Source organism: Delphinus delphis, chromosome 2, assembly GCF_949987515.2.
Source record: "Delphinus delphis chromosome 2, mDelDel1.2, whole genome shotgun sequence".
Classification (NCBI taxonomy): Eukaryota; Metazoa; Chordata; class Mammalia; order Artiodactyla; family Delphinidae; genus Delphinus; species Delphinus delphis.
Window position 1 is genome coordinate 74,831,634 of NC_082684.1, and position 17,253 is coordinate 74,848,886.

General features: G+C 47.1%; 1 protein-coding gene across 7 annotated transcripts; it reads left to right on the plus strand.

The window, feature by feature from the left end:
• Window positions 1-250: 250 nt before the first annotated feature.
• RBM23 (RNA binding motif protein 23) lies at window positions 251-10,736 on the plus strand. 7 transcript variants are annotated; one of them, XM_060004858.1, is made up of 16 exons: window positions 274-385; window positions 1,020-3,220; window positions 3,419-3,470; window positions 3,882-3,950; window positions 4,121-4,196; window positions 4,981-5,102; window positions 5,606-5,653; window positions 5,782-5,949; window positions 6,155-6,208; window positions 6,362-6,479; window positions 6,576-6,728; window positions 6,814-6,951; window positions 7,480-7,545; window positions 9,068-9,263; window positions 9,351-9,455; window positions 9,545-10,736. In XM_060004858.1, the coding sequence occupies exons 5-16, from the start codon at window positions 4,131-4,133 to the stop codon at window positions 9,631-9,633; spliced, it is 1,323 nt and encodes a 440-aa protein (XP_059860841.1). In that variant the 5' UTR covers window positions 274-385; window positions 1,020-3,220; window positions 3,419-3,470; window positions 3,882-3,950; window positions 4,121-4,130; the 3' UTR covers window positions 9,634-10,736. The 7 variants fall into 7 exon arrangements, with proteins under 7 accessions (XP_059860839.1, XP_059860841.1, XP_059860843.1 ...); XM_060004856.1 differs by lacking the exons at window positions 1,020-3,220; window positions 3,419-3,470; window positions 3,882-3,950 and having other exon boundaries at window positions 251-385; XM_060004860.1 differs by lacking the exons at window positions 274-385; window positions 1,020-3,220; window positions 3,882-3,950 and having other exon boundaries at window positions 3,451-3,470.
• Window positions 10,737-17,253: the final 6,517 nt, after the last annotated feature.

The following is a 17,253-nucleotide window of genomic DNA, read 5'->3' on the forward strand; positions in this document are numbered from 1 at the left end:
AGGCGGATACCTAAGGACGCTTCTGCTTTCCCTGAGTCTCGGAAAGATTAGCCAATCAATGGGAACTTGTTGGTTGCTAAGAGACCTTTGAGCTTGGCTCCACCCATGCTCAGATTTTAGCCAATGAAAATCTGTACTTTGGAGTGTTGCCGCGAAACCCGTGAGATTAATTCCGCCACCTGAATGTTTCGGCGCCTGCGCAGATTGGGAAAGGTTCTGGAAGACAGCGGAGCTGCCGCCATTTTGCGGGAAGAGGAGCAGCTCCAGTTGTAGTGGGGCTCTTACTGCTGAGTCTCTGGAAGGGAGTCGTGCTTCGCGTCCCCCGACACACCCAAAGGAACGAAGGGAACGGGGACCCCCCCCACCCTGCGGGGACCCGGAACTGGTAAGAAACCCCGAAACCGTGTCCCCCCCCGAAACGTCACCTATGCGTGACGTTGTCGCACGGCGCCTCCCCCTGACGTCACAGGCAGAAAATGGCGTCAAGAGCAGAATTGGGCAAACTTTTAAAATTAAAAACATTTTTTGTTTACTTTGATCTGGAAGTGTTCGCTACCTAACTGTAGTCCATCGGCACCCTCGTGGCTACATCCTTTAGCGATGAAGATGCTGTTTCAAGGGTCCCAATGACTGATCTCTTTCCAGGTCCCCGCAGCCTTGACATTTAGGGTGTCCCACACTGTGAGGGAGCATCGACCCACCACGGTCTGAGAGGACATGTGGGATCCGTTTTCAGCCCCTAGTGCCACCACTCAGAGATGAGGGAATTGAGGCTTCTTCCTCAATCTTCAGCCTCTCAAAGACTCATGTTCAGTATGTTGGCCACTGTGCCCACACATCCTGTGGCGGTAGAGGAGCATAATGGGGCCACATACGAGGGTTTAGAATCGGGACACTGGCCCTCGCAGAGATGCTGCCTGTCGGTAACTTGTAGGACCATTTTTTGAAGCGTGGCCTTGGCTGTTACACAACATGGGGAATGTTTTTATCTTTCTCATTGTTTGTTTTTCTTAATTAAGCTGTCCTCAGTTTGGAGATGTTTGTGCCCAGCTCAGTTACCCGACCCAGGAGATGGCGCTACCATCACCCCTGGGACTCCAGCGTTTGGTGAATTCTGCCTGATGGGGCTGACAGTGGTTCTTCACTCTCCTTTGCCCCCGCGGCAGTGGGGCCTAAGTGCTGGCTTGGGTCTTGTCTGTGCTATGACAAGGTCCACGTAGTGCCGTGATTATGGGCCTCTAACGTAGTTTTTGAAGCAGGGTTGGAAGAAAGCACTATAATATTTTAATGTATGGGATTGAGTGGACTTTGATCCATAAGTTAGGACTCAAAGAGTTTGAAAACTCCCAACGTGAAAGCACATAGTGTTTGGGACATTCTGTTTTTAGGACATCTAGAAAGACTAAACCCAGCAAGATTGCAAGTTTCAGAGTGTGCTGGTGTTATATATGTCTGTGCTTAAATAGATTCATTCATTTGTTTCTGAAGTCTGAAAACTTTATTCCATAGGAAGGGGTTCATTTGTCAACTTACATGAAAGTTTTTTTTGGTGTTAAGTTATCCCTATGCTGTACTAGCACTCAACAAAGAGCAGTTCTTGAAGCATTTCATTTGGAGAGTTAAAGGCAGACTGTAAAAAAGAGAAGCGTTATGACACTTAGAAAATTTGTATAGATTTGGCAGCCAAAATGAATGAAAGGGGCTTCCCTGGTGGCGCAGTGGTTGAGAGTCCGCCTGCCGATGCAGGGGACACAGGTTCGTGTCCCGGTCCGAGAAGATCCCACATGCTGTGGAGTGGCTGGGCCCGTGAGCTGTGGCCGCTGGGCCTGCATGTCCGGAGCCTGTGCTCCGCAATGGGAGAGGTCGCAGCAGTGAGAGGCCCGCGTAGTGCAAAAAAAAAAAAATGAATGAAAGGAACAGAGCTTGTAGATCAAAAACTTACTTTTAGAACCGTTTTTTCCCACAGTAGCATATGTTAAGATATATGCTGGCATATATTAAAATTAGATAGCATATATTAAAGTCAGCCTGGTTTCTAATGTTTTGTAGCATATACTGTTACACGCTGAGTATCTGTAAGCCACACAATAGGTGTGACTAATGGGACTGACTCTTTTGATATATCTATCAGAACATTAATTCTTCAGGTCAGTATATATTTAAAAATAGACATCTTGGTAAGCTGTGTACTTTTCTTTTTTAAATTTCCTTTAGGGTTTAAGTTATAAACCACATGAGAGAGCAGTAACCTGTTAGAATATTAGACTTAAGAGTCGGAAGATTTATGATCAAGGGTCAGCTCCTCCATTTGAGCTTTGTGACTTTGGGCAGTTCACAGAACCTCAGTTTTTTCATCTGTGCATTTTTAAAATCTTTCTTCCGTCCTTCTTTCCTTCTTCCCTCCCCCCCCCCCTTCCTTTCTGCTGTGCCGGGTCTTAGTTCAGGCACGTGGGATCTTTAGTTGCGGCATATGGGCTTTTTACTTGCAGCATGCATGTGGGATCTAGTTCCCTGACCAGGGATCGAACCTGGGCCCCCTGCATTGGGAGCACGGAGTCTTACCTGCTGGACCACCAGGGAAGTCCCTCATCTGTGCATTAGATCCAGTATTTGCTTGTAGCATATGTTACCATTGATTGTTAAATAAATGTAAGGTGTTAGTATAAGAGATTGAGTTCACTGGTTTTTAGACACACCTATTTTATTTTGGTTTGGTTTCCATTGTAAGCCTTAAATTTGGCTCCAAGTAAGTTTTATTGGTTGGCTCTTTCCAAGAATCTTATCTCTGTAACATGTTTAGCATAGTGCCTAGCAATATTAGGTACTATAAATGATAGATATTGATATAATGATTACTTTTATTAAATCATCAAAATAGGCTATGGACTCTGAGGGCAACCAAGACAGCATGATTGGATGATGCATTAGCTGCTTTAAAGAGGACGAAGCTCTTGAGGATATGGAAAGTCTAATTATGATTAACCTCCTTGTATAGAAAGTATTTAGATTAGTTTTTTTTCAGCTTTATTAAGATATAATTGATATAAAATATAACCGTACACATTAAAGTGTACAGTTTGATGTGTTTTGATATGAGTTAACACCCATGAAACCATCACCCCCCAAATTCCAAAATGCCCTTTTATAATCCTTTCATCCGAGCCCCTTCCCACCTATTCTTAGCCCTAGGTAACCACTGGTCTGCTTTCTGTCACTACAGGTTAGTTTGCATTTTCTAGAATTTTATGTAAATGAAATCATACAGTATGTATGCTTTTTTTAACCTGTTTCCTTCCACTCAGCATAATTATTTTGAGATTCATCCATGTTATGTATATTGATAATTTCAGACCAGTAATTTCTGAATAATTTATCCTATTGATTTTGTTTGGTGTCTTCTGTTTTTTTTTACTTATAGACCTGTGGTGGACAGACTTGGGAAAGACCATTGCTAGATGTGAAAGCTTGGGGTAGGCGAGAAGTCCTACTGTACCTTCCTAGACAGAAAGGCTTCAAAGTGGGACTGGTTAAGCCTATCTTAATCATGGTCTTTCTGAGTTACCCAAACTCTGGTCGGTATTGTACAGAAAATGCTTAATGATGAATCCCCTCATTATTTGTGTTGGGCGGTGGTGTGGGGAAAAGCTTAGGACTAATCTGCATTATTCTGGTATTGCTTTCTCTTGCTCCTAATTTTTAGTCATGCGTTCTTACCTTTTTATTGGAAATATGTGCCAATTTATGTTTAAACCAATTATTTATTCAGAATTTTGAACAGTAGAATGGAGGCCAAGTGTCCGTTGTAAAATAAATAGTAATTTTGAGTACCAACATTTTCTTTTCACAGGACAGGGTCTATATTGTATTTTGTCTCTACCTAGATATTCAGTTTTCTTCTAGACCCCTGACCTTTTCTAAGCCACAAAGCAGAACTCGTTCAGATCTGTAAGGTACAAAAATAAACATAGGGTAAACAACAGCGGGTAAGGTACCTTTGGAGTTCAAGAAACAGAACTGTATATCCTGAAGTCTGTTTCTTGGAGGGGGGAGGGAATGTGGGGTGCTGGAAGGGGAGGAAAAATATAAATGAGGTTCTTATGTATTGATGTCCTCTTCTCAGATCTGCTACAATGGCATCCGATGACTTTGATATAGTGATTGAGGCCATGCTGGAGGCTCCCTATAAAAAAGAGGAGGTAAGATTCCCCATCTCACTCTTGGAATTGGGCTGGTAAGGAAAAGCACTTGTGGATCATCAGTTTCAACGTTTTGTGAATCTTCTTTCCCTGTTTGTTTATTATGTGCAGTGGCTTTCATAAAAGGCATAATCTTTTTTTTTTTTTTTTTTTTTGCGGTACACGGGCCTCTCACTGTTGTGGCCTCTCCCGTTGTGGAGCACAGGCTCCGGACACGCAGGCCCAGCGGCCACGGCTCACGGGCCCAGCCGTTCCGCAGCATGTGGGATCCTCCCGGACCAGGGCACAAACCCGTGTCCCCTGCATCGGCAGGCGGACTCTCAACCACTGTGCCACCAGGGAAGCTCAAGGCATAATCTTTTAGTAAGCTCTGCTGGAGACCGATACTCAAGGGCCATGCTTACAGAAAGGGCCCCAAAAACTGGGGGTGGAGGGGACATGAAGTTGCGGTGGGAACCAGTGCTTTGCTCACAGCTCTCAGTGACACAGTAGAAGGTCAGTGTATCTCAGACATAACTCTCATTTCTCACTCTCCAGGGAAATGTTAGTGGAACAGATGTTGGGGTAGCTAAAGGTTTGACTTCAAAATCTGATCTTTTTGGGTAGTTTCCTTCCTTCTTCTCTTATTCTTTTTGTTAGGAGATCCAGGTGCTTAGAAACTGTTTAGATGATTGAGAGCTTCGATTTCATGAGCTTTCCTCCTTGTCCACTTCTTTCTTTGCCCAATGGAATCTGTGTGTCTGCCACCTGGTACCTTGTGTCATTTTCCTGGCGAACCCCTCAGGATGAGCAGCAAACTAATGAGGTTGAAAAGGAGAGCCCTAGTAACACCACCAACAGCACCAGCTGTACCGGCAGCAGTGGCAGTGGCACCAGTGGGAGCAGCGCCAGTGGGGAGGCAGGCAGGTGAGTGTGGCCTGAGGAAAATGGGTTGGCAGCTTGAGGAAGGGAAGCAACTGTGTCCATTATAGAAACAGCCAGAACAGGGAGGTGGTTGCTGGTAAGACTTCTGACTTTTAGTAATGGCTCCACTGGGTCATGGGAATGATGGTGACCTGGCTTAATGATCTTCTAGTCTTCGCTTGCCAGTGTAGATTTGTGGATAGACTTGTGGATCAGTCCTAGCGTCGATGTAGTATTTCACTTGAGTAAAATAGCAAGAGGATCTCTGATTTGGAAACATGAGCTTTTGCTTGGTTTTGTGGGGGAAAATGGCCATTTCAGATGCCTGACAGCATTCAGGGCTCTGTGTAAACTGATGTCATGCCATTGCTGTGAACTTCTGCCATATTGTCTTCTAGGCTTTGGTCTTTCACTGCTTTCTGTTTCACCTTCGCTTTAGTGTCATTTCTTATCCTTGGGAGAGGTGATGAAACCTCAGTAGTAAGAGTTTATGCTCTCTTTCACAGGAAGAAGAGGAGTCGGAGCCATAGTAAAAGCAGGGATAGAAAACGCAGGTCAGTCATTCTGGGGCCGCTTGGGTTTTGAGAATTGTAAATGGAAAGATACCAGGGAAAGCTATACATTAAAGGCCAGAAAGGTTGGATTGTTCTTTAAGGAGCTTAACAGTCATTGCCGTCCACAGTCGTAGTCGAGACCGTCATAGGCGGAGAAGCAGTCGGAGCCGGAGTCGAGATCGGCAGCGTCGTCACCGCAGCCGTAGCTGGGAACGTCGACATAGTAGTGAGTCACGAAGTCGAGACCGACGTCGTGAGGATCGTGTGCGCTACAGGAGTCCACCGCTTGCCACTGGGTATCACCTTTTGCTTATAAGATCACCTTTGTATCATGTTTTGGGGTAGGCAGGAGACCCAGTTACTGGAGGGGTGATACTCAGAATTGGCATGTGCGATGAGGTGCTGTAATCTGGTTTTCTCATGGTGGAAGACCCAGCACTGGGCCAGTGTGGATAAAGGTGGGTGACACGGTTTTCAGTTTGGTTGTTCTCTGTTCCATAGGCGTAGGTATGGACACAGTAAGAGTCCTCATTTCCGGGAGAAGAGCCCAGTCAGGTGAGTGACAATGAGCACTCTTTTAGGGATTGTGAGTTATGAATAAAAAGCGGTTTGAGCCAAACCACAGGAATGTGTAGTACTTGAGGGTAGCTGAAGAATGATGACCATGTACTGGCAGGGAGGGTCTCGACGATTTTGCTCACTCTTTAGGGAGCCAGTTGATAATCTGAGTCCTGAGGAGCGGGATGCCCGCACGGTGTTCTGTATGCAGTTAGCTGCCCGCATTCGGCCTCGGGACCTGGAGGACTTTTTCTCGGCTGTTGGCAAGGTAAACCTCTTCCCCCTCTTAGTTGTCTCTGAGAAGCCTGTCTTCTATCCATCCCCCTTTATGCCCAATTCAGGATTTTCTTTTTGCCCTGGATAGGTTCGAGATGTACGTATCATCTCAGATCGGAACTCACGTCGTTCTAAGGGCATTGCCTATGTGGAATTCTGTGAGATCCAGTCTGTGCCACTTGCCATTGGGCTGACCGGACAGCGGCTGCTGGGAGTGCCTATCATTGTACAGGCCTCACAGGTGAGCAGCCTGAGAAATGGACCTAAGAAGATGGAGATAATGGTGGTAGGTGTGGGGCATGACCCATCATTTCCTTCTTCCACAGGCTGAGAAAAACCGACTGGCAGCCATGGCCAACAACCTGCAGAAGGGCAGTGGTGGACCAATGCGCCTCTACGTGGGCTCCCTGCACTTCAATATCACCGAGGACATGCTCCGGGGCATCTTTGAGCCCTTTGGCAAAGTGAGTAGAAAGTGAGGGAAACCTCTGAAGGGAATCGGAAAAAGTGGGGAGGGCGAGTGTACCTTCTCGTTCTGTCTGACCATGATTAACCCATTGCGTGTTTAACAATGGCCATGTGGGTCCATGCTGGAGGAGTTGGGCTCCATCTCTGTATTCATACTGCTCAGGAGACAAATTAGGCACCATGAAATCAAATAATGGGGTCCATATGAAGTAAGATGAGTCAGAAAAAGTGTTTGGGAAAGTGATGGGCTTTATCTCATTTTTAAAATGATTTGGAGAGCTGTAATGGGTTGGTTAGAAAGTTAGAGGTATTTAGAACAATCTGGGTAGGGGACTTCCCTGGCGGTCCAGTGGTTAAGACTCCATGCTTCCACTTCGGGGGCGCAGGTTTGATCCCTGGTTGGGAAACTAAGATCCCATGTGCCACATGCTGCACATGGCCAAAAAAATAGAACAGTTTGGGTAGGAAAGATCAAAGGTGCGGCTTAGCCAAAAGATTATTGATTATTTTTCTCTATTCTGCAGATTGATAATATTGTCCTGATGAAGGACTCAGATACAGGCCGCTCTAAAGGTTATGGTTTTATTACGGTGAGTCTCTAGTCTTCAACTTTTTAATTTTAGTTTAGGTTTGTCCACTTGTCTGATTTTGCAGCTTAGCTTCATCCTCCTCCCATAGGAACTGTCTAAATGACCCATAAACCCTGGTGCCTGAAGCTTGGAGTAGCCTTCTGCCCCTTGAGATGAGTGCATTGCTTGAGATCATGGCTTTGCTCCTACACTCTGTCAGTGGCACTGGTATGGGGTGTCCAGGAGGTCAACCAGCTTCCCTGGTGCTACAGCTTGCTCTCTGGGTAATAGTAACGATTCCAGGCTGCAGCTAAGAGGTTGGGGGCATGAGGGAGGTTAGGTACGGGCCTTTATAGATGTGCTTTATAGAATTGGTATATTTTCATGATGGGGTGGGAATAAGAAGGTATATACTTCTCTCTGGTCCTACCCAGTTTGAAGCAGTTTCCCCATTGAGAAATATCTTTATATTTAAATACCACTATAGGGAAAACAGTAAGGCCACCTAATAGTGGGCAAGTCTCACCTTTTCCTGACACTCCAACAAAATTGTTTCCAATTCCCATAACTGGTTCTTCCAGCCCCATGTGACTCCAGGCTAGGACTGGCTGCCAGCCACAAAGTCTAATAGAAGCTGATATTTTCTGGGCTCAATCTAGGCAGCATACACCCCCCCAGTTGCCTGCAGGGCAGAGGGGAGGTAGGTTGTGTTCTACCGTGGGAATTGCTCATCTCAGAAGTATCTGGTAAAAGCAAGCCACCTATACCACCTGCCTAGGAACTGTCAGTACCACATGCCAGGCCCTAGGACAGGTAATACCAGAGTAAATAAAGCCAGCTGTGCTGTTCATGGTGGCAAGTACCTTTTCTAGCTCCCTGTGTGTCTCAGATGCAGAAAGGCTTCTGTGGGGCCTTTTTGCCCTTGTGTTCCTGCCTTTTAGGTCAACACCCTTGACACATAAACAGCAGACTGGGAATCCTCTTTATGCCAGGCTGCTGCTAGTGCTGCTGCTGGAAGGGATGAGAGAGTAGAGGCCTTCTGGCCAGTGGGCCAGAGTCAGCCGCACTGGGGTAGGGTGGGAGTGGGGGTACAGTCTCGCTTTCAGTACCAGGGTGTGCACCTTCCTGAGCCTGGGCTCTGGAGTTCCACGTTCCTGGTTCTTGACTAAGGACTGAAACTTACTAGTCCTGAGGGCTGAAATTAAAGCTCAGGAGCCTTGGATCTCCGCCTGTCTTACTTCCATTTGATATGTCCATTTGTGAAACAGCCTATCAGGCTGGGCTCCCTACAAATGATGCACTGTTAGGTTCTCAGTGGAGCTGGAGATTGAAAAGCGATTGCCCTTGAGTCAGCTGGAAAAGGTCTTTTTTAGAGAACTATTTGCGGGCATGGGGATCTTAGGTCACATTCCCTGGGAAAGAAAAGTTTGAGCCACAGTGAGCATGCAATTTTCATGGGACAGTAGGACGAGAGAGTATTAGTGGGGCTTTGAGAGCATGTCTGTGGCCAGGAGGTACCTGATATGACCTGGGTTTCTTGTAGTTCTCTGACTCTGAGTGTGCCCGCCGGGCCCTGGAACAGTTGAATGGCTTTGAGCTTGCTGGTCGGCCTATGAGGGTTGGCCATGTGACCGAGCGACTGGATGGTGGCACAGACATCACTTTTCCTGATGGAGACCAGGATCTGGATCTGGGATCAGCGGGTGGACGTTTGCAGCTCATGGCCAAATTGGCAGAAGGTAGGGCTTCTCTGCAGAGTGAAGAACATGGCGTTGAATTTTACATCAAGGGTTAGGACTTAACCCCACCTCGTCTTTTCCTCTGAGGCTCTGGAATCCAGCTGCCGACCACTGCTGCTGTTGCCCAAGCTGCTGCCTTGCAACTGAATGGAGCAGTTCCTTTGGGGGCCCTGAACCCAGCGGCTTTGACGGGTAGGCTTGGACTTGGGAAAGGGAGAGAAGGGTCGGGCCTGGAAGGCAGGAATGCTCTGTGCTAACTCCCTTGTCTCTCTTTGTTCCAGCTCTGAGTCCGGCCCTGAACCTCGCCTCCCAGGCAATCGCCTCCCAGTGCTTCCAGCTTTCCAGCCTCTTTACCCGCCAAACCATGTGAGTCTCAAGGCCCAGCTCATTTCAGTGTTCACAGTTAACTTTCTTTCCTCCGGCTTCCCGTTTACATCTTCTCCATGCCACAGGTAATTAGTGGCGCAGTCCACTGCCTACCTGTGCCTCTGGGTCCTGCCACTCCCTTCTCCACGTCTACCCTTCCATGGCCCCTTCTCTCCATTCTGTGGACCAAACCATCCTGAGGGTGTGAACATTGACGGTGGGGGAACTGGGACCCCCTAGGACACCAAGAAGAGCTCCTGCCCACCGCAGCCGCAGTGGGAATGGACTCTGGTGAGCAAAGCTGCCAGTTGAAGAGAACAGAATCTGCACTTGAATTGAACATCTGTTTCTCTGTATTTATCGTCTCCTGGGATGACCTTCCTTGCCCTTTACAACCACCTCTTACTGATTCCTTGATTCCTCCCCCATTGGGAAGGCCATAGGGCATTAACTGAAGGAACTAACCGCTCTTTGCCTGCCTGTACCTTTACTGTACAGTCTGTCACGGAAAACCTTTAAGACCTCTGGTCTGTGAGGACTTTGGGGTTTGAGGGAGTGAACCTTGAAAGTGCTGGCTTGCTGCTACAAGGGCCCTGGAAGATAGCACAGACGTGTGTTGGGAAGCCTGCCTTAAACCTTAGCTTGGGGCCAGAACTGCTACTGTGGGCTCAACATCTTGCTGGGAGGTGTGGGAATGATCTCTCCTGCCAGCCATTTTGGATGTCTTAGGGGCATTCGGGAGTTCAGTGAAAGGTGGGGTACCTTTCTGGTATCTTCCATCTTCCTTTGTGTAGTTGTCCTTCCTTTGGCCCAGGGTGGGAGGATGGAGGGGAGGCTGCTTCTCTCCACCACTTCCATGTGCCTCTGGAGACTGTGGGCTCAGGCCCAGCTGGGCACACGTGAGTCCTTCTCACTGTATTTTATACCCTTGTGTCTGTGTACATAAATATAAATATATATATATATATAAACTTTGTACAAAAGGCAGGTCCCACGGTTGTGGCGGCGGCTGCCCATGTGTGGTCTCGGTCCAGTGGTGTGTCTGTCTGACGTTAACTTCTCCTGAGCCAAAACCACGAATGGTTCTAGGGATATAAAACATTTGTAATGCTATTAAGTTTTCTTTTCTTTATTTTAATTTTTTAAATATCTGATCTTTAGAAAGAAAAACAGACAAAAGGCACACATGCCATCTGTATCTGCTTTATACTCCCGTGGTCTTTATGCCCCGTGGTCTCTTTCTGTCTTTATCTTGATTATCTCCAAACCTCCCTGCCTAGTGGACAGACCTCCAGGCTCCCTCTCTCTGCCTGGGGACAGATCTTGTCTTTCCACCAGATGGCAGTGTGACAGTAGCACATTCTGCACCTTGCTCTAAGGGTGTTTCGTGATCCTGAGGAGCTTAAGTACCAGAGAAGCCTTCTAAGCTCACCATTCTTACTTTGTTGAGCTCTGTACCCGCCTTTGGACCTTTTTGTAGTAGACATCCAGTCCAATATCCAAAGGGGTTTGGGCATTATACATCAGGGCTCCCCAGGCCTTAAGTCTGTCATTGTTTGCCCTTTCAGTCCCCCCAACTCTTCTTTCCAATGGCTTTGATAACACAGGCCTGAGTCCGATTGATGAATTTCCAGGGAGCTGAGTATTCCACACATGGCCCTTCCAAAGGTGAGGGCACACCTTCCTCTGCCTGCTTTGTAAGGCTTAGAACAAGGGGCTAGTCCAGAGCCTGGCTCACCAACTAGGGACCAACCAAAAGGAGAAGGTCTGAAGTTCAGGGACAGGGCTCTGTGGGCTTCCTCCATTCTTTACTGGTCTCTGTGCAACAGAATGTTGAGAGTGTATTGTCATGCTAAAAATTTGGATAATTGCTGCTAGGTTTTAACTTGTCAGTTAAGGCTTCTAAGCAGAATGATGGTTTTTTAGTGGTTAGCTTATGACGTTGCTCTTTACACTGCAGTGTTAAGTACCTGAAACCTACTTGTGGCATAAAAGGCCACTGGGACTCTGGAGGGACTTCCAGGCTGCTGCAGTCTCACCCACTGTCACCCCTACCCCTTCCCTGTACTAATTTGCTCTCGACCTGGGAGAAGGGAAGGAGGCCACGTTATTTTCAGGTAGGAGCAGCTGACTAAGGCCCAGTCCTTTGCAGTTATTGATGCAGCTGCTAAGGCAACCTGACCTCAGTGCAGACCATTTTTATGCATCCTCCTGAGGCTATGGGCCAGGCCTCCTCATGGCAGTCTTGAACATCTTCAAACTGTAGGTACCCCCAGGCCTTGCTTCCTGCCCTCAGGTGGGCCCCCCGCACTGCTCAGTTTCCTTATACTCCCATTCCTAGCTGCTTTGGCCTTCCTGCATTTTGGGTCCTTCCACCTCAGTTCTTCCTTGCTCCTTGTTCTTAGAGGCTTGCGTAGCTTTTTGCTGGGAGAGAGACAAGGGTGGAAGTAAGGGAATGTCAAAGACAACTTCTTTTCTAGTCTTAACCTACATAAGGTGACAACGTCTAGTGGGTAACAGCCAGTGTCACTGCGTGTGACTCAGTGCCTTCTTATTATTCATCCTTCTGTAGAGGGTGGTTGGAGTGGAGAGAAGGGGCAGTGAACAGCCTCTGGGCCCAGCCTAATGTAAAGGAGCCTCCCTCAACCTCCTGCCTGAGCATGGTGGCTAAGGTGGGAGTAGAGATGAGACTGTTGCCCAGGTCTGTTCCCAGCGCAGTTAGAATTTCCCCACGAGTCCTCAATTCTAAATGGGATTTTTCACTTGACTTTCGGCTTATAGCCTCCACTTCTCTCTTTTCTAAGGCAGTGGCATTCCTCCCTGTTCTTTAAACTGCTGTGTTCTTTACATTGGGATTCACCCTACTTCTTTCTTAGGCTCTGTGGGCTACCAGTGGAAGCAGGGCTGTGACCTATGAACCTTTAGTCTTGGTGCTTCTAAGGAAGGGAAATGAGCTAAAAACTTGGAGGTATTCTGTCACAGCCCCTGTTTTCTATTCAAGAGTCTGGTGCGAATCAGGAAGTATTACTTGGACAGGGATTTCCCTGGTGGTCCAGTGGGTAAGACTCCACGCTCCCAATGCAGGGCGGCCCAGGTTCGATCCCTGGTCAGGGAACTAGATCCTGCATGCATGCCGCAACCAAGAAGCTTGCATGCTGCAACTGGAAAAAATTAAGTGGGGGGGAGTATTACTTGGACAGTGCGAAGAGGCTGTCCTGGCACCAAAAAGTGGAGCGGTTAACAATTAATGAGAATTTACGTTTATGCAGGATTTGGTGTGGGTTAGGCATTGTTCTAATCATTTTATATGTATTGAATTGTTTAATCCTCACAACGACCCCTCTGAAGTAGATTCTTTTATTATCTTTACTTTGTTAATGAGGAAACTGATACCCCAAAGGTTAAGTAACTTGTCCCCCGATAATGCAGTTAGCAAGTTTGGGATTTCAGTCCAGTCTAGCTTCAGATCCCTTGATCTTAATCTTAACCTGCCTCAGCAACACTGTGGAAGCCAAAGCCTTGGAGTCATGGGGAAGTGTCACTTTTTCTGTCTCTTTACTCATAGTTCTCAGTATATCCTGAATTCTTCCACTTCCATGTCTACTGTCTTGTTCTCTTTTCCTGCCCCTCTTTACTGGTCAAAATCCTGTCCTTTAAGACTGATGATTTCCTAGTTGAAGTTGATTTTCCTTTTCAGTATTCTTGGTCCTATGTAGGTCTTATTCTGACTTTATTTACAGTTCTTTGTAAACTCTGTTACTAGATGGTTATAGCTTGATGAAGCCAGTCATAGATGTGTCTTTTTCATTACTGGTTTTTTTTTTTTGCTGTACGCGGGCCTCTCACTGTTGTGGCCTCTCCCATTGCGGAGCACAGGCTCCGGACGCGCAGGCTCAGCAGCCATAGCTCATGGGCCCAGCCGCTCGGTGGCATGTGGGATCTTCCCGGACCGGGGCACGAACCCGCATCCCCTGCATTGGCAGGCGGACTCTCAACCCTGCGCCACCAGGGAAGCCCATTCATTACTGTTTTGTTTGCACATATTTCGTATCTGTTGAGTTGAATTAATTCCCCTCAGTTCAAGTCAGAGCCAGGCTTTCCAGAGGCTGTCCCTTCTAGCCTGCTTTTCCTAGCAGTCTCGTCCATTTCTTCCTCACCGCTGGAAGAGAGGAGGCAGCTTTACTCTTTTTGGTGTTACCGTGGTAGCCTGTGAAGCTTTCTAAAGTGCTGCTTGCCACCACGAGAGACTGATGTTTCCATGACAACCAGGTGAAGTCAGTAGTCATGAGCTGAATGCAGGAAAGGAGTTCTGATCTGAAGCTGTGTGTCTGAATCTTCTGACTTCAGATATCCCCCCCTTCCCTCCCAACTTTTGCACTCTATATCCAGAATTGATTGCTTGCAAAGTGTATTCTTTTTTTTTTTTTTTTGGCTGCATTGTGTCTTCGTTGCAGTGTGAAGGCTTCTCATTGCAGTGGCTTCTTGTTGCAGAGCACGGGCTCTAGGCGCACAGGCCTTTACAGTTGCGGCACGCAGGCTCAGTAGTTGTGGCACGCGGGCTCAGTAGTTGTGGCTCGCAGGCTCTAGAGTGCAGGCTCAGTAGTTGTGGTACATGGGCTTAGTTGCTCCACAGCATGTGGGATCTTCCCGGACCAGGCCTCGAACCTGTGTCTCCTGCATTGGCAGGCGGATTCTTAACCACTGCGCCGCCAGGGAAACCCCTCAAAGTGTGTTCTTGGTTGAGAGAGCTCTGTGTGAGGTGAAGCAGACCAGTCAACTTAGATCGTGTGGGAAGATGGAGGCAAGGAAAGAGATGATCAAAGATCACTTTTAAAAGTTGGATGAGTTCTCTTGGCTCTCCGAGACGATCTGCTCTCAGGAGCCCTTAAGGAGTTGGGTGGAGTTACTGGAGACCCATTAAGCAGTTATTTTTGAGGGCAGTGGGTGGATGAGGTGCCTGAAGATTGGAAAAGAGCCAGTCGGTGCTGGATTGCAAGAGGGAAACAATGACCTTGGAAATCAGAGACTTGTCAGACTCTTGCCAATATTCCAGAAAGGATGGGAACTTGAGTCAGCTTTCAAGCATCCTGAAGCCTACCTGTTTAAAATGAATGGTGCTGAGAATTAGCCTCCTTCTCCCACTTCCTGGGCCCAACCAGGGGACCTCCACCCTGTAGCAGAAAGATCATACTCTAGAACACCACCAAGTGGTTCCGATCTCTCTTCTGCCACAAACCAGCTGAGTAAGCTTAGGTGTTACTTCTCTAACTCAGACTCCTCCCTTTTAGAAAGGAGATGATAACAGTAGTACCTGTCTCGGGGATGTTGTGAGGATTCAATGAAATGATAACCTGTAGAGGCCTTAGAACTTGATAGCTTCCCATTCCTCTGGATGCCTACATACTTGACTTTCTACCTGACCTAATTCTCCTCCCCAACTTTGAGAATGCTCGAGATTTACAGGGGCAGAACTGATGGTGGGGCAATGGTGAAAATAAACCTTCATTGTTCCTGGGCTAAAGTCCCAGGCTTACAAGGTCCTAGGTCACACACAGTCAGGCTACCTTTCAGGAAAACAAATCCCACTGGTCAAATCTCTTTATACTTGAAACTCTATAATCAGGTAACAACCAGATGGCTTTGGAAAATCAAGGTGGGCCCCTCAAGTACCTTCAGGATACCTAGTGCCCTTTGCTTGGTCTGGCTAGGGAAAATCCCAGAGCAGTCTCTGTTATAGTCCTTTGCAAGCATCCCCCCTAATCTCCCCCAAGCATTCCTATAGCACCTGTCTTTGTGGTCTCCAGAGCCTAGCCCTACCTACTCTGGCAGTTTCCTTTCAGAATAGTGTTTTAAATCAGCACAGGTCCTCTGCCTAAAGTTGTAATTTGAACAGAAAAACGGGAAACTGTAGTATAATACCACCCTTAGGCTTCAGTTGCCAATCTTCCCCCCAAAACTACCCAAACAAGAAATCCGATAATGGGTTACCTGTGAGTCTTGCGGGAGGCTGTTGGACTTTGTGGACCACAACTTAAATTTGTATCTCCAGAGTGGTGCCATGCTTTGAGAGATTAGCATGTTACATGGTTGCCTGAATAAGGGACCAGACACAGGTTGCAAAAAAACATTGCTTCTAGGGCTTCCCTGGTGGCTCAGTGGTTGAGAGTCCGCCCGCCGATGCAGGGGACGCGGGTTCGTGCACCGGTCCGGGAAGATCCCACATGCTGCAGAGTAGCTAGGCCCGTGAGCCATGGCCGCTGAGCCTGCGCGTCCGGAGCCTGTGCTCCGCAACGGGAGAGGCCACAACAGTGAGAGGCCCGCGTACCGCAAACAAAAACAAAAACAAAAGAAAAACATTGCTTCTAAATCAACTATACTCCAATAAAAATTTTTTAAAAAAGAAAAATAATAATTTTTGTAAAAAGCATTACTTTCCACTGCTCATTTGTATAATCATGAAGATATTTGCATTTTTATCTAGTTCTCATGATTATCCTACAGGATAGGTATTATTATCCTCATTTTATTTATTTATCTATTTATTGGCCACGCCTTATGGCAGGCAGGATCTTAGTTCCCACCGGAAGCGCAGAGTCCTAACCACTGGGCCGCCAGGGAAGCCCTTATTCTCCTTTTATAATTGGGAAGAGCTGAGGTTCAGAAAGACAAGAGAGGTTAAGAGTGACTTTCTCCATAGACTTCCATCCAGAAAATAGTGAGCCTGAGTGCCAGGTAAAAGGCTTGCACAGCCCCATTGAATTTATATTCATGCCTTGAGTTTACAAGGCCACCAAGCTGTAGAGTCATGACATCAAGACTCAAATTCCTTGAGTATTTCCATCAGAGAGCCACCAGGTGATAAAGGACTAAGAAGCAGAATGCTCTTGTCTGGTTTTGGGACCCTTTGACATCCTCCCAAATTTTGCTTCCTTCTGTACAGGGAGGGTCTTTACCTCATCATGTGGCAGGCTGCCCACCATTTCTCCTGTACATTTGCTCATGTGGTTTTGCCGCAAGACATTTCTTTTCCTTCTTTCCCCCATCTATCTACAGCCTATTGTATAACCTTCAAGGCCCAGTTCCTAAAACATGTCTTCCAAATGTTCTGTCTCTTCCATTCAGACTCTTAGAGCACGTGATATAGCTTGCAGTTAGATAGTCAGAATGTGGTATAGTTTGCTGCTGTTTTGGCCATGGTAGTGCTGCCTCCAACTTGGCCTGTCTCTCCAGCTCAATTGTAAGCTGCTTGAGGGCAGGGATAGTGCCTTATCTGTATTTGTTTCTCTGTAGGGCCCAGCACAGTGACTGGCATATGGCAGTACTTGAACAGAGCAACAAGCATTTATAGATGAAGGATTAAAACGTCCAGGAAGATTTTACTTAGACTGATGTGGATTGGAACAATTAGATTAATAAAAAGATGTATGTATGGGTGGACTTTCTGGGGGTGAGGATTTAATGCAGAAGACTTGCGGAGTGTCCTTCCATGACTCCGGTAGTCCTTCAGAAGAGGAGAGCCCCTGTTCCAGTCTCTAAAGAGGGTTAGATGCAGCAGGGCAGAAAGGCCCAGTTGTAAGCGGAGGCCCAGAGCAGAGGGATAACTTCTAAGACAGGACTGGCCTCA

Excerpts from the sequence above, each read along its gene's own strand:
- RBM23 (XM_060004854.1), top strand. The coding sequence starts at position 4,864 with ATGATTGAGAGCTTCGATTTCATGAGCTTTCCTCCTTGTCCACTTCTT. Across the intron at positions 9,264-9,350 it reads CATGGCCAAATTGGCAGAAG|GCTCTGGAATCCAGCTGCCG; the intron begins GTAGGGCTTCTC and ends TTTTCCTCTGAG. Across the intron at positions 9,456-9,544 it reads GAACCCAGCGGCTTTGACGG|CTCTGAGTCCGGCCCTGAAC; the intron begins GTAGGCTTGGAC and ends TCTTTGTTCCAG.